The sequence below is a fragment of the Castanea sativa genome, chromosome 10 (assembly GCF_040712315.1).
Source record: "Castanea sativa cultivar Marrone di Chiusa Pesio chromosome 10, ASM4071231v1".
NCBI lineage: Eukaryota > Viridiplantae > Streptophyta > Magnoliopsida > Fagales > Fagaceae > Castanea > Castanea sativa.
The window spans coordinates 8,551,176-8,566,516 of NC_134022.1; the positions used below are offsets into that span (position 1 = coordinate 8,551,176).

A 15,341-nucleotide genomic window follows, 5' to 3' on the forward strand; every position below is an offset into this window, starting at 1 on the left:
CATTTTTGGTAATTTACCACTCAAACTACCACTTTTATAAGGGCTAGCTAAACACTTAGTTTTTTCAAAAAGTACTTTTTAACCGCTTTTACTAAACACTCAGCTTTTTTAAAAAGCACTTTTTAAAAACTCCACTTTTTCAAAAAGCTTAGTTTTAAATAGCTGAACCAAACTCACCATTATTCTCTTTGTTAGTACCCAAAAAAAAAAAATGCAATATTTCATGAATTTGCGTTTTTTTTTTTTTGTAACGTTGATATATTCAAATTGTCTCTTTATTAAATTTTGTACGATTTAAATTTCTTAGTACCCACTACCAAAAAAAAAAAAAAAAATTTACTAGAGATACCACATGTAATATATCCTATATTTTTCGTTCAACCTAGTTGACGGAATGATAGTGCACAAATAAGAACCAATTCAGCCGGTCCTCAAAATTTTTGTGGTGTTTGATTTCAAATTAAAAGAATAAGGAGCTTTTGGGCTTTGGTTGAAGGGTTATGGGCCTATCTACCCCTAGTCTTCCTCCTCGAAAACATTTTTATTTTTTACTTCAAAATATAGGGAGTTTGAATCTGACCCAATTTTTTTCAAAAATAAAATAAAAACTATACTGATCTAAGATTAGTTACAATCATCAAATGGATTATACCTCCACGGCACAAGAATTAAAAAATGAGACATATTACTTTTACACGCTATATGTTGTATTCTATAGAATCCTCTGCCTTCATAGAGAAAAAATGGTTTAAAACAAAATAAATCTCCGTTCATCAAAATCTAACTCTTACAACATTCCCACTTTATTAGATGAGCCAGAAAATGACAAAAATGAAGAACTAAGCCAGCCATTGTACTTGCCAAGTGGTTCGATATATTGTGTCCATTATTACTTTACTATGAGTCTATGGCCTGAAATGATCTCAATCATCTTCTCCACTACCAAAAAGGCCATTCTCTTGACATCTTACCAATTTATATGATGGTGATCGCCATTACAGATGGAAGAAAAGAAAGAAGGTGCAACCAAACATGTACAAGAGGAAATCTCTCTCTCTCTCTCTCTCTCTCTCTCTCTCTCTCTCATGCTTTTGTTAGAATTATGGTTAAGTGATTAAATTCACAATTTCTTAATAGCTTAAACTTTTGAGACAATCAGTAATTTAATATGATATAAGTGACTAAATTCATCATTTCTTAATAATTTAAACATTGGGGATAATCGGTAATTTAACATGGTATCAAAGCCGAAGATCTTGAGTTCAATCATTATCTTAACTCTACCTTCTGTTTAGAATGTTAAATTTCCATATGTTGGCCTCCACTTATTAAGTGGATGTTTAAATCCACACATAAGGAGGAGTGTTAGAATTATGGTTAAGTGATTAAATTCACAATTTCTTAATAATTTAAAATTTTAGGACAATCGGTAATTTAACCGTCTTTTCTTTTCATTGGTGACCTATTATTTTTTCGTTGTGTGTCTATTTTATGAGATTTTCTTCTTGTTGCAAAAAAATTCCATAAATAGACATTGTAATACAATCTTAGAAGTTAAAACTATAAAATGACTGCTTTAAAAGAAATTAAAGAGAAAAAAAAATGTTGAAAATTTACAGAACTCAAACTGTTCAATGCTTTGTTTTTTTTTTTTTTTTTTTTTGGCTGGACATTCTTTATTCAAATCACTTGAATATCAACCTTAGGCTGTAGGATTGATGAGTTTGGATTCACTTCATTAACACCCATCTCAAACTCCTCTGCTTTGAAAGTTGAATGAACACCATATAGCACATAGAACAAAGTTATCATACATGCCCATATACCAAAAGTTTGGAATGCGCTCGTCTTTAATGTGCTCATGAGGAAGACATTAAGGAAGACTGACATTGCGGCTGGCCATGGCATAAATGGCACCGACCATTCCGTGTCTTGGCGTAGACAAGGTACCATGTATTGGAAGAGGGCAGTGATGATGATCATGGATCCTCCGAAAATGGAAAGATTCCACCATTGTTTATGGAACTGCCATGATATGGAGAAGCCAAGAGCACAAGATGATAGGAGGAAAAGGAACAAGAAGGTATGGGAAGGGGGGTTGTGGCTTATCATCACATATTTTCGATAGATGAGAGCGTTGGCCACAAGGTAGAATACCAAGAGTACGCCAAGGTTGATCATTTCCACCACTATTTTTAGTTCAGTGAAGAGTGCGATTGTAGCTGTGCAGAGTCCTACATCATGAAGAGGGAAGGATTTGTGAGACTTTGTCTTTACTCATGGTAAATATAGGTAAAATGTTGAAATAATGTCTTTTATATATATAACTGATAAGAATGCTGATGGTTCAACACTTCAATTAAAATGGGAAAATAGATAATTGAAAGTAAATAGATAAAATACTTCCCTTGGTAATTTTATGCAAGAGAAATGCTAAGTAGATAGTATTTTTGTTTCGAGCAATGTCTATTATACACACTTTAGTGAATACATAGTGCACACAAGCTGCAATTTACAAGGGAACTTGTGACTTTAAATCACGATTTCGAAATTATGATTTAAAGTCACAAATTCCCTTGTAAATTGTAACTTGTGTGTAGTATCTAATATCTACTATGTGTACACTTAGTTGTGCACTAGTCATTTTTCACTGGTTTTACTTGATCTCATGTCTTGTTTGGTGCAGAGTAGTAGAGACAAAAGTCTTATCTCAACGTTTTTTACAATTTGCTAAAAAATACAAATTATTGATTTTATTATAGGCTATTATTAACATTTTTTTTATTAACATCTTAATAGTTATGAAAATAATTTAAAATAATTGTGTATAAAGACTTTTTTTTTCATGTGATTGGACGTTATCCCCTCCCCCCTCTTACATGCAATGAATTAGGTGGGGAAAGATGGGGGAAAGATATGGCTAAATATTTTATCGGGTGGACGTTTCTTTCTAAGTTCTCATCGAATCCCTAGCATATCAAAATTGTTACAAACAAAACACGGTTTTCTTTCTTAATACTAATAGTATTATTTTTGTTATTATTTTCTGTTACTTTTGTGGTGGTGTTCCCCCCACTCTGAAAAATGGATAGACCTTGGACAAGATTGGTGGTAAGAACATGTTTAATAAGTTATCATAAAATTCCATTAATCCACCCCAAAATCCAACCCAAAATGGAAAGATAGACTGAACTTTGTAGGAAAATATATGATGGGAAGTATTACATAAATTTATATCCACTTGATTGTTATCAGGTACATGATCAAGCTTTGATACCAATTAAGTGATCAATTGTCCCAAAGTCTAAATTGTTAGGAAATTGTGAGATTAACATCTTCTATGTTGTACAAGTCTTACCTCAGGTTTTTCAATTAAATTCATACAATATAGATTTGTTTATTTTGTGTTTCTTCTTTGGGATGTATTGGGAGAGACAAAGTTCAAGGAGAAGCATATCACGCGTGCAAGAATTTACATACCCAAGAAGAGGGTGGCATTCAAGGGGGTGCCTCTTGAAGGATGCACCTGAGCAAACCATGGCGGCACTAGCCGGGCCCTTCCAAGAACACAAAGGTATCTAGCTTGACCTAACATGGCAACCAGGAGAGAAGCAACGATTCCCAAGCATGCGCCTGCCCCAACAACATTAGCCGCCCACTTCCACCCAATATGTTGGAAAGCCATTGAAAATGAGGCTGATTCTGATATCTATAAAATGGCTATAATTTAGAATTTGCTCTAAGAGAGCTTGAAGTTTTCTTATATGCTTTTGCTTTTTACGTGCTTAATAAGTAAACACATGATGTCTTTGAGATATCAAATTTAGATTACTCACCTTGTTGTAAGGAACCATGAAACACAAAGACAAGGCCATGAGGCAATATAGTACAGAAACAATGAGAACTGAACCTACAATTCCCACTGGAAGACTCTTTGAAGGGGTTTGGATCTCTTCTGCCATTGTTGAAACTGAGTCATAGCCAATATAGCTGAAGTAAACACTAGCTGCTCCATCTAGGAGACCTCTAACACCATGGGGAGTTAGTCCATCTGGCCTTACCAAGTTATTGGGACTCCCATGAAGAAAGCCAGCAATTATTATAAATGCAAAGAAAACTACATGAAAGACTGTCATAATAAGGTTCAAGATAGAGCTCTCCTTTGTACTGCATCACCAAAAAAGACATCCATATGTCACTTTTGAATACCACAAACAAACAATCCATTATTAACTGACGGTCCAATAAAATTAGAGAAAGTACAATTATCTGTAATGGTAATAGTTATATGGTTATATTGGTGATAATAAGTAACCAACGAAATTATAATAGTTATGATAACATCAAGGAAAATATATTAAATCTTCCATAATATAGGATTAGCATTACAAAAAAAAACATTACTCCAAAAGACTTGTGACTCAGTGGGATTGTCTGACATTTTTAGGGAGAAAACTTGGATTAGAAATAGAATCCCCGTCGCACTTGTAATTAAAACAAAAAATAAAAATATTAAAACCAAGCCAAATAGCCACTAACCCACTTCTATGGAAGATCTACCTAACTACAAGAACCCTGTGCACCAATATTAATAAAACCTCATAAGAAAGAAAACTTGTAAAATAAATAGTTTGTATGAAATATGGTAAGAAATCAAACCTATGGCATAGACAGAGGGTGAGAAGGAGAATAAGAGCAACGGCAGGGAAATCCAACATGTCGTAACCATTTACTAGTCCATCCACCTGGACTCTCCATGCTGTGGTTGAATTATGTACTCCAAAAGCACTAGACAAATACTCTGTAAAAGTCCGTGCTACCGCAGCGTTGGATAATACATATTCCATTAGTATGTTTGCTCCAGCAAAATAACCCACAAACTCTCCTACATCATTTCAAAAATAAAGCTCTAGATGAAGAACAAAATGGAGTACTATACTAATTAAAAACAAAAATAAAAACACCCAACAAGTATTTCTTTAGGGAAATGGAAAAAGCAAGGATTTTGACAAAACTATATATACATACCAAAGGTCACTCTAAGATAGCTGAAGGCACCTCCGGCAACTGGAATTTGTACTGAAAATTCAGTGTAACACAAGGAGGAAAGAAGGGCTGATATTCCAGCAATGATAAATGAAATGAAGACGGAAGGACCAGATTTTTCAAGGGCTGCAGTACCGGTTGTGACAAAGACTCCAACACCAAGCATTCCACCAACACCAAGGGCTACCAGATCATACCACTGCAGCTTCCTCTTCATGTCTGCACCAGACCTTTGCCTCACTTGGTTGAGCTCTTGGTCTGGGGTCCAAGTGGCTAACATTCTCTTTCTGAGCCTTTGAGGTGTTTGGGAGAGGGAATAGAGGTATTTGGAGATGCAAATGGAGTTGGGTGCAGTTTGGGTGGTGGCCATGTTTGTGAGTGTCTTTGCTTCCATGAAATGAAGGTAAGAGTGATGGTTTTAAATATACATTTGGGAGATGATTTCATATAATGCTTGATATTTTTTACTAATAAAGATTGATGGGAGAATCCAAATGGGTGTCCCTACTAGCTAGCTTTATTGTGAGTACCTAGTTGTCCTTGTGTGTGTATAAAATGACAATGATGCCCTCTCCCTTTCTCTTTCTTAATTTCCCTCTCTTTGATTACTAACAGCCTTTGAGAGTCCCAAGCAAGACCTTCCCAAAGAGGAGTTCTTCTGTTATATAAAAGCATGCACAAAAAAGATAGAAAAAGGCCTAACTATTTTGAAGTAAGCTTTAGTAAGAGGAATCACTGTGTAGAAGGGACTTTGACCTAATCTTTGGAATTTCACATCTAAATTTTTAAAAGATGTGACAAGCATCCAACACTTTGTTAAAGTAACTAAAGATTTCTTCAAATAAGTCTCAAGAATAATTGAACTTGATTCCTCAACAAGAGCACCTTCACTTCACAGTTGCAGCCAATATATTGATGATGCCCCTGCTTCCAGAAAGTCTCTAAAATTTTTAAGCCAAGCACGTGTTAGTGCACCAAAGCTGGACTAATATATTTTGTTACATAGTCTTACCACATCTGATTCCATCTGATCTATGACAAATATAACAACTACTCAATTTAATGGAACCATATCTTTCAAAGTTGAATTTAAAATTCAGCTTACGAAGCGAAACAAGTGGTTTTTGAGTACTCATAAGTTAAAATAATGTCCAGAACAAGGAAAAGAAATAATAATAAACTGAGGTTGGAGCTTTGAACCTTTAATTATCATCTTCGTGAAAGCCTGTCTGACATCTGATGTTATACAGGTTATGCAACATATTCTCTAAACCATATGTTAAGCTACCGAATTGATATATTGGTTGTTTCAAAATATAAGGAATAAAGCTTGTCTGGCATTTCAACATAATGCAGTATTGTAGCTTCTTCAAGTTACAGCATACTTCTCAAAGACATATACTATATGTTCCTAATATGGTAAAGTAATTCAGTTTCAAATTAAGAAAACCACTAATCAAAAGAGTCGTTAGCCTTGCATCTATTTGCCACCTATTTGACATATCCCACTGCCACTAAGGGAGATAGGAATCAAGAAATTAGTTGGGCTTAATTATTGTGGAAGAGATTAATATAGGACTCAATGATTTGGGATGTCCTTTACATTTTTACGTACATATACAGACAAAATAAACATACATGTATATAGAATACAAATCATCTCTATCACTTTTTGTATTGCATTTTGTATTCCATCAATTGTAATACAGGCTATATATATATATTCATTTTAAACTATAGTGATTTTAAGGAAAATAAAAAGAATACATAACAAGTTGTAATTAATAGAGCCTCAAGTGAAACACAAAAAGTAGTATATAGGATTTGTATTTATACATGTGTACATACAAATACATAAATACAAATTATCTATTTCACTTTTTGTGTTCCGCTTTATATACTACTAATCATAACTTATCATATTTTCATTTGACTTTTCTTGTAAAAATAAATAAAGTTTTAAATGGAAAAAATTCAAACACATGGCATTCTATAATTAGTGAAGCATAAAATAGACTTATATTCACAGAATCATATACATAAAAGCGCATGTGATGTTGTGCCATTGTTCAAACATAATTTTGTACATATGGCGGTTCATTTGTAAAATGAGCTCTAGGACTTAGGTTGGCAAACTGCGGTCAAAAGTTTTTTTGTATTGATCATAAATGTTAAGATAATTGTCCAATTATTTCTGCATTTTAGCTTTCAAGTTTAAGCCTTCTGACAGCTTTCGATAGCTTTTTGATTGATCTAGAAGTCAAGTTTTCGAACGATTCAGCTTTAAATTGGATCAATTGAAACGCAACAAAATGGTTTCATTTCAACCCATCAAGTGTCTAGGTTTTCATGCATACAAGTCTAAGGTATATAAGAAAACCCTAATAAACATGCAAAATACTTTTGGAGTCCTATTGATTGTAAATCTGAAGGAGTTATGCCTCCTGCTCTCAAAAGACACTACTGGTGTTCCAGACTGAAGAACTTGAAGAATCGGTGTATTGAAGTTGTTGCATTTTCTAGAATATCAATACTAGACCAAAATTTTCAAGTGGGTACTTAAAGTGGTGGATCGAGTTCACATGCAACATCTCCATATTTAGTTTGTAAAACTTCAATTTAGTTAGTAGAATTGTTATTCCATTGGTTTGGTTGCTAGGTTTAGTGGTTTTGACATTAGAATTGTTATTCCATTGGTTTTCCTATGTTACCATAATGTGTGTTGATTGTTACGCTGTTCTTTCTATTAATTGCACAATATTGGATCTGTCTGCATAACCAAGGACTATACAGTATTCATAACTTAACTAAGTAACAATTTGGCCTTAAAACTTGGATAACTAGGTCTAAAAACTAACAAGCTCTGCTATATACACAAACAAAGAACAAAAAATCTCCGAAAGAAACCCATACACCTTGCATAAATTTTCACTCACTTCACTCGGTGCCCACCATGCAAGAGATGGTCTGTTATTTATTTGGTGTACACAAACTGTCTCAATTGAGACAAACTTTATGATTTACATGCTCTGTCGTCTGAGTGATTTGATAGACTATAGGGAACGAAAATAAGTCTAAAGACGCAACAAAATTTATAACATATTTTATAATAATTGAGGTGATAAGTTGTAATTAACTGGTATATAATAATTTTCTAAAGAAAAAAAATGGTATATAGTATAAATGATTTTAAATAATTATGCAAATTCTATCTAAAAATCTCTTCAAGTGATCAAGCAGGCCCCATTTTCAGCAAATGAGATTATAATGTAAGTAATGCTTCCTATAAAAGTGACGTTGGATCACTTATAATATGTCGCTTCAATAAGTATAAAAATAAAATATTTGTGAAATTTGTTAGGTTCATAAAATCAATGAATAAATAACAATATTTTTTATATATAAAATAGAAACTATACTCTAGCTTAATCTAAGTGTATATCTGTATGAAGTTTTTTCCTAAAAACTTGAACCCTGATACCCTGTAAAAGATGCAGTTTTTTCTCTAGTAAAAGTTTGCTACTTATCCAATAATAATATATATGATTGATAAAGAGAACCCTAGTGGAGCTAAGGTGAGGTTAAGGTCGAACTTATAATGAAGTGCCTACATACCTCATACCATTTAGATTTTAGACCCTACTTTTTTGTTCTTTAATGGGTTTTAGCTATTATGGTCAAGGGTAGTGGAACTAGAATTGAGGAATTGAGGAATCAATAAAGTAATAACAATTATAAAAAGTAAACAAACTAAAGAGGGTTACATAGAAAATAAGGAAAGATTGGGGCAGGACCACCTATATTCTTGTAAAATTAAATTGAAATAAAAGGCTAGTAAAGTGAAACTTTGGAAGGCATTTCCAAAAATGTATGCAGTTCCGTCCCCGATTATGGTCACATTTGGTAGGTCTATACCATTGGCCCTTACCCCTCCGTCTCTCTTAAGAACAAAAATAAATAATGTTACATTCACAATAATTTCATAGCAAATTTTAAATAATAAGCTATTATTAGGTATAATCTGAACTTATTGTTACCATCGATAACAATCAGCTACTTAGCATTTGTTATAAAATTATTATGAAAAAATTATAAATCTAACATCACTCAAATCAAAATGTTGTTAAAGAGGACGGTTCTAAAATTCTGTCCAGAATCCAACGAGCTGACTGAAGTGATTATTGGTTGGTATTCTATATTTTAAGCAAATAGAATATATGTCATTCACCCAAGTCTCTTTCCTTGTAGAGATTTGGCTCTCGACTTGAATGTACTCCTTTTTAGCCTATAAAACTCATGGGTAACTCTATTAAGTAAATACCTCGCGAGGTTTCTATCCTTTTCAGATGGGATATAACTTTGGAATTAATCAGATTTCAACCCCATCCTCGTTTCACAGTTTAGAGACATGTTTTTCAACAAAAGCATAATGCTTCTCATCTTTATGTCTCCACATCCAATAGGACTTCATGATACTTTACAAGCTGTGCCCAGAAGGGCTTTATGTAACTTTCGGTAAAAGGAAGAACATGGATGGGAATCAGTGTGTAGCAGTTAACGGTTATGAAAAAGTAGAATTTTTTATATCTATTAAAACACAAGTGGGAGAGGAAGTGGTGCATATATCACCACCATGCGAAGCTAATCTATTATCCTTTCTCTTTGGTATATATTTCCTTTATCCTTTTCCCTTGTATTCATATATATATATATATATATATCACACCGGCCAAAAAGGAACTCTCTCTTATGTGTGAATCAAACCCAAATCTAAGCTGAGTAAAAAAGGAAAAGAGAAAGCTTTACTTGATTATGTGACATACATAATACTTCTGTCATGTTGCAAATTCACACAAGTTGTCACTGATGGAGCTTTTCCTCAGTAATTTAAAAGCAACAGTGGCTCGAGAATATTAGGCTGAGATTGAGTGGTCCATGAGGTCCTTCACTTCTCCACGCGTAGCAATGGGAAACAACAACAAAAATTTGATTCTGTGGAGCAAATATTCTGTCAATATCTCTATGGATTCCTTTACTGTGAGGAAGAAACTTATCCGTGCACACCACTTGAGATGTGTCTGGACTATATAGACTAGCCGTGCTCGAATTATATGAATGCTAATCGCGTTTTCAAACACAAATCATGAGGGTCATGAAGTGGGTATTGTTTGCTTAACATCACAATTTTAGATAATGGAATATTAAGCTAATCAAGTTGCCATGGAACAAGAGTTTTAGCTCTTGATGATTGATTTGAAACTTCTAGCACTAGCCATGTGATTGGTATTCATGGAATGGTGAAAATAAGTCAAACGGTTGAAAAGATCCTTAACTCAAAAATAGATGGAGATGTTTGATAGCTTAAGGAGTAAGATTTAAGAAATAACTGTTCCGAAATTCTTGGGAGAAAACTCTATAAAATATTCTAGAAGAAGCATTTGAAAGGGATCATCGGAATCTTCAAAAGATTATATATTCTATAACATTAGTAATAGAATCGAGGAGTAGGCTTGACCTAGCAGTTTGAAGCAACTAGTGTTAATTTTTGGAGTTGAGTTAGGATACTCATTGATTCCTATTGTGATTGATTGAACGAGGTAAATGCGAGTTTCTCATTATTTATTGCTTGATAATTGTAGTTGTTTTTATCATTCAATTTTTTACTTATTCAAGTCCTTTTAGTTCAGGCAATTCCAAACTCACTAAAAGCAAATCTTATTAAAAAACAAGAGGGAAACACCCATGAACAATTTGCAAACTAATTCGTCACTTTTGTCACTAGTTACAAGTTAGGCATTGACGTGATAGCAAGTGTCTTCCAACCAAAAGATATGTTACATGTTCGAATTTAGATTCAGTCTCTCCAAAATTAGGGGGTAAAAACACCTACCAACCACATCTTTTATACATTTCAAAAGTGAGAAACTTGTGTAGCTGCGCAAAATTTTCATAAGTAGCCAACCCTGCAGAAGGGGATAGTAAAAATCATGTTTATGATTTAATTGGACAATGCTCCATATCGTGCATGTGATCTCATATTGGCTTCAACAACCTAATCTCTAGAACATGACATTAATATATTTAATATTGAAAAAAGAAAGAAATAGATTTGTATGATCTTTGGCCTAATAATAATATATATCCTTAACAGAAACCTATCAAACGAAAAATTAGTACCGGATGACTTCACAAACAATTGTCTCTACAACTTGCTTTAATTTTTGTCAATTACTTGCATCTTTTGCCGATAACAGTGCCCCCATTATCTGCTCCATACACATCTCAAAAATTTTGCATTATTGTAAGTTCCAATTGGTTCAATTAATAGTTGTTCGAACCTTGCCTACACCTAAAAATATTGATTAATATCTCTTAACTTGATAACAAAAAAAAAATCATTATAGAATGACACTACATTCTCAACAAAAAAAAAATTTATTGAATGACACCGTAAATTAAAATTCAATCATTTATGATAAATAAAGATTAAAAAAAAAAACATTTTGCATCATTTATAGTATAAGGGACAAGTTAGAATGATAAAGAATGGGGTATTGTTGGTGCCATCAATAGGATTATTTAAACAATCACAAACAGTAGATAGCATATTCATGCTATAATAAGAAAAGCATTTGTAGAGTGGAATTTTTGTTGAGCCTTTCAATGTGATTGGTAAAATTGCACTCATGAAGGTGTCTGGAAGCAGTGGAAGACTTTTGCTTTTGATTTTCTGAAGTGGGTCATCCAATTTTCCTTTGACCTCAATTCTCACCTCTCAGTGAGTGCCGCCAGAGTACATGTTTTCTCATGCCAAAGGAACCTTCACAGGTCATGTCATACACGAAAAGTTCTTTATTTTATTATTATTATATGAAAATATACTAATAGAAAAGTAAGGTAAAGAGAGTCACCTCCAGGCTCCAGCTCGCCCTTTGGGGGAGGAGGAATCAAGGATGGATAATCCTATATCACAAAGTGCCTAGTGGACTTTTCCTAGACTGATTAGTTTCTGGCTTTTAGTGGATAATTTATATACTATGAATAGTGTTACATTACGCGAATCCTAGGATACGTATATCAGGTAAAATACTAGTTCACATATCTTATTATACAGTATAATAAAGTTACAAGTTACTTGTAACGTACATTTCATGATAATGGTCTTGTATCATCCGACTAAGGTACCAATTGATTTTGGAATAAAAAGTATTTAAACATAAATGTTTTCTGTAATGATAAAAACTTTATATATACACAGCCACACACACACGTAAAATAAGATTTGTACCTATAGTGTAAATTTCATGGTGATTGCGATATATCATTAGACCCAGATTTCTTATGTGGAGATAAAAAACTTTACTAGTTAAGCTAACTAGATCCCAGTTAATAATAAGGTATCTTTTATATTTCAAATTGTGGTCATTATCTAGTTGAATATTATTATACCGATAAGCACGCCTTTAAGAACTCATTCACTATAATTTTGGCTTAATACCCTACATTTTCTCATCTCATGTTTACTTACTAAACCTATAAGCGCATGACAAATAAATACGCACATAAACACGTACATATATGAACGTAACGAAAAGAGTGTCCATGCCTAGTTTCATAATTTTTTGTTTATAGCTGGTTTTAAGCCCAAACAAAGGAGGAGGGTTGCAGTAAATTAATGGCTAATGTAAAATTTAGTCACGTTTCTTGAATGAATCCTTATGAGTTCTAAGTTACAGCGTCCCTTACTAATGATGCGTTGCGCTGGACCTTAGATGCAATGAAAAGTAGACAATGTTTAGCTAGAATATCCCATATAAGCTACTCACTACATCAGTGCCCAAGTGTAGTAGGAAATGATTAAGGGTTCCGGCACTTTGATCAACAAATGTGAGTAAAGAAGTTAGTCTAGGAAAATATCATTCTTATAGGCACTTGAAATATAGGATCTTTAACCAAAAAAAAAAGTAATCAAATAGTAGATATAATGATTAGGATGAGAAAGCATGCCTACAATAAACAAACTTGGTAGGTGAAAAGTTTATGGATATTAAACACATATGATATAAATTATGTTATACAATAAAAGAAAAGATAGAAACAAAAATGATATAGGGATAATTAACGGTGTGCATCAAACCTACCAACTCGACAAAATCTACCTAAGCCAACACCTCGGGTTGGTTTTCGGAGGTTGGGTTAGAATTTTATTTTGATTCTTGGGTTAGTTTGAATTTGGGTTAATAATTTTTTCAACCCATCTACCCCAACCCGATCCACCATGTATATAAGTTTATTTCATTATCCTTAGGGCATCCATCACTTGACCTTAGATGCAATGAAAAGTAGACAATGTTTAGCTAGGGTATCCATATAAGCAACTCACAATAGGAATGCCCAAGTGTAGTTGGAAATGGTCAAGGATTCCTGCACTTTGATGAACAATTATGGGAAAAGAAGTTAGTCTAGAAAAATAACATTCTTATAGGACTACAAAGAACATTACTATTAGCGACAGCCAAAGTTCGTTGCAACAACACAAAAAGCCATCGCAGATTAGTAGTGTCGACGGCAAAAGGCCGTCGACGTCCGTCAGCAAAAGCCTTGTCGGTAATACTATATTACCGACAAGGTCGTCGCTAACACTCATTTTCAACCGTAAAAAGCCGTCATAAGCAATTCCTTTTTTCCGTTGAAAATACTTCCTCATACGAGGAAGTTGGACAACCAAATACATTTTATGATGAACTAAGGCCGTCGTTAATGTATTTTTTTGATGACAAAAAGTCGTCATAAATACTTGATTTGTTATCGAAAATACAACTTCATACGAGGAAGTTGGACGACCAAATATATTTTGCGATGAACATCGTTAATGTATTTTTTTCGATGACTAAAAGTCTTTATAAATACTTGATTTGCCGTCAAAAGTACAATTTCAAACAATGAAGTTAAACGACCAAATACATTTTACGACGAACTATAGCCGTCATTAATATATTTTTTTCAATGACCAAAAGCCATCGTAAATACTTAGCTTTTAGTCAAAAATAAAAAATCTCAGTGACCATTTACTTTTTCAATTAACTTCCATCATTATTAAAAATTAGTTACCATGTCACTAACACATTATTTGCAACAAAATGGCTTCATAAAAAAAAAGGCCGTTTATAGTACTTTAATTGCAACAAAACAATTATGTCGAAAAAGAAACACATGAATTACATGAAAGTAAATAAAATAATATATAAATTAAAAACATATATCTCATAAAAAATTCCTCATTCAAATAACAAGTACAAATCCATAATTGTTCAAAACTTCTTCTTTTTTGTGAATAATAATTGTTCAAAACTAATAAGTGAATAATGCAACAAAAATGAAAATATTAAAAGGTCTACAAAATAGCATGATGTTCAATAATACATGAAGGCTATATTATGTCCTTCACTAAACTTGAAAGCATAAGTATTGGAAGATCAATCATCATCTGAGCCAGTTTCCTCTATTTGAGAGTCACATTCCTCCTCAATGTCATCTTGTGTCATTATTCACACTACGATCTCCTCCCTAACATTGGTCTGCAATATTTTAGATCAAACTAAATAAACATACAAAAATTATAACTACGCAAATTTTTATATTTACAGTAAATAATAAAGAATTAAATAAAATATATTCATTTAGAACATTAACACAATCTTCATGATAAATGACAAAACATAAAAAATAAATCCTTACTACCGACACAAACGTTGCATCTATCATAAATCCTTACTACTGTCAAGAACTTTGTAGTTCTCTTGTGAATGAGAACTTCCAAGAATACATCTGCCACAAATAACCACATTAATAGTACATCCCCATCACTCTTAACAACATATCCATCACCACAACAAGTCACATATAATTATATATGCACCAATAACAACAATTAATTGAAAACTGTAATGAGCAAATTTATCACTTATTTCAACAACCTCAATAAGATAGGAAAAAAAAAAGTTAATGTTGGTTATACTGGAAAAAGAATTATATGTGTAGTAGGTGTTTGCATATAATTAAGACTAATCAACACATTGGTTGGAGCCATCAATACGCACAAACATTACACTATGGTATAGTACCAAAGTGTCAAGAACTTTGCCTACAATATTATATTGTATATTATGAAAGAGATATATCTAAACCAAACCCAAAATTTAGATAAAAGAAATCAACCAACAAATCCATTTACTAATCCGCTAAATTAACAAAATAGATCAAAATATAAGGATTTAAGAAAACTAACCTGGGCT

General features: G+C 32.9%; 1 protein-coding gene across 2 annotated transcripts; it reads right to left on the minus strand.

Moving 5' to 3' along the window:
- Window positions 1-1,565: 1,565 nt before the first annotated feature.
- On the minus strand, window positions 1,566-5,454 carry LOC142613974 (cationic amino acid transporter 6, chloroplastic-like). Of its 2 annotated transcripts, none has more exons than XM_075786501.1 (5): window positions 5,029-5,454; window positions 4,660-4,816; window positions 3,837-4,167; window positions 3,481-3,709; window positions 1,566-2,234 (listed from the first exon to the last, which is right to left on the minus strand). In XM_075786501.1, the coding sequence occupies exons 1-5, from the start codon at window positions 5,438-5,440 to the stop codon at window positions 1,681-1,683; spliced, it is 1,683 nt and encodes a 560-aa protein (XP_075642616.1). In that variant the 5' UTR covers window positions 5,441-5,454; the 3' UTR covers window positions 1,566-1,680. The 2 variants fall into 2 exon arrangements, with proteins under 2 accessions (XP_075642616.1, XP_075642615.1); XM_075786500.1 differs by having other exon boundaries at window positions 4,660-4,885.
- Window positions 5,455-15,341: the final 9,887 nt, after the last annotated feature.

What these genes read in the sequence shown, in the direction of transcription:
- LOC142613974 (XM_075786500.1), bottom strand. Translation starts at nt 5,440, where the DNA reads ATGGAAGCAAAGACACTCACAAACATGGCCACCACCCAAACTGCACCC. An exon ending in CTATCTTAGAGTGACCTTTG is followed by an intron (nt 4,886 to 5,028) that starts GTATGTATATAT and finishes GAAATGATGTAG; the next exon opens with GAGAGTTTGTGGGTTATTTT. An exon ending in TCATGGTTCCTTACAACAAG is followed by an intron (nt 3,710 to 3,836) that starts GTGAGTAATCTA and finishes GCCATTTTATAG; the next exon opens with ATATCAGAATCAGCCTCATT.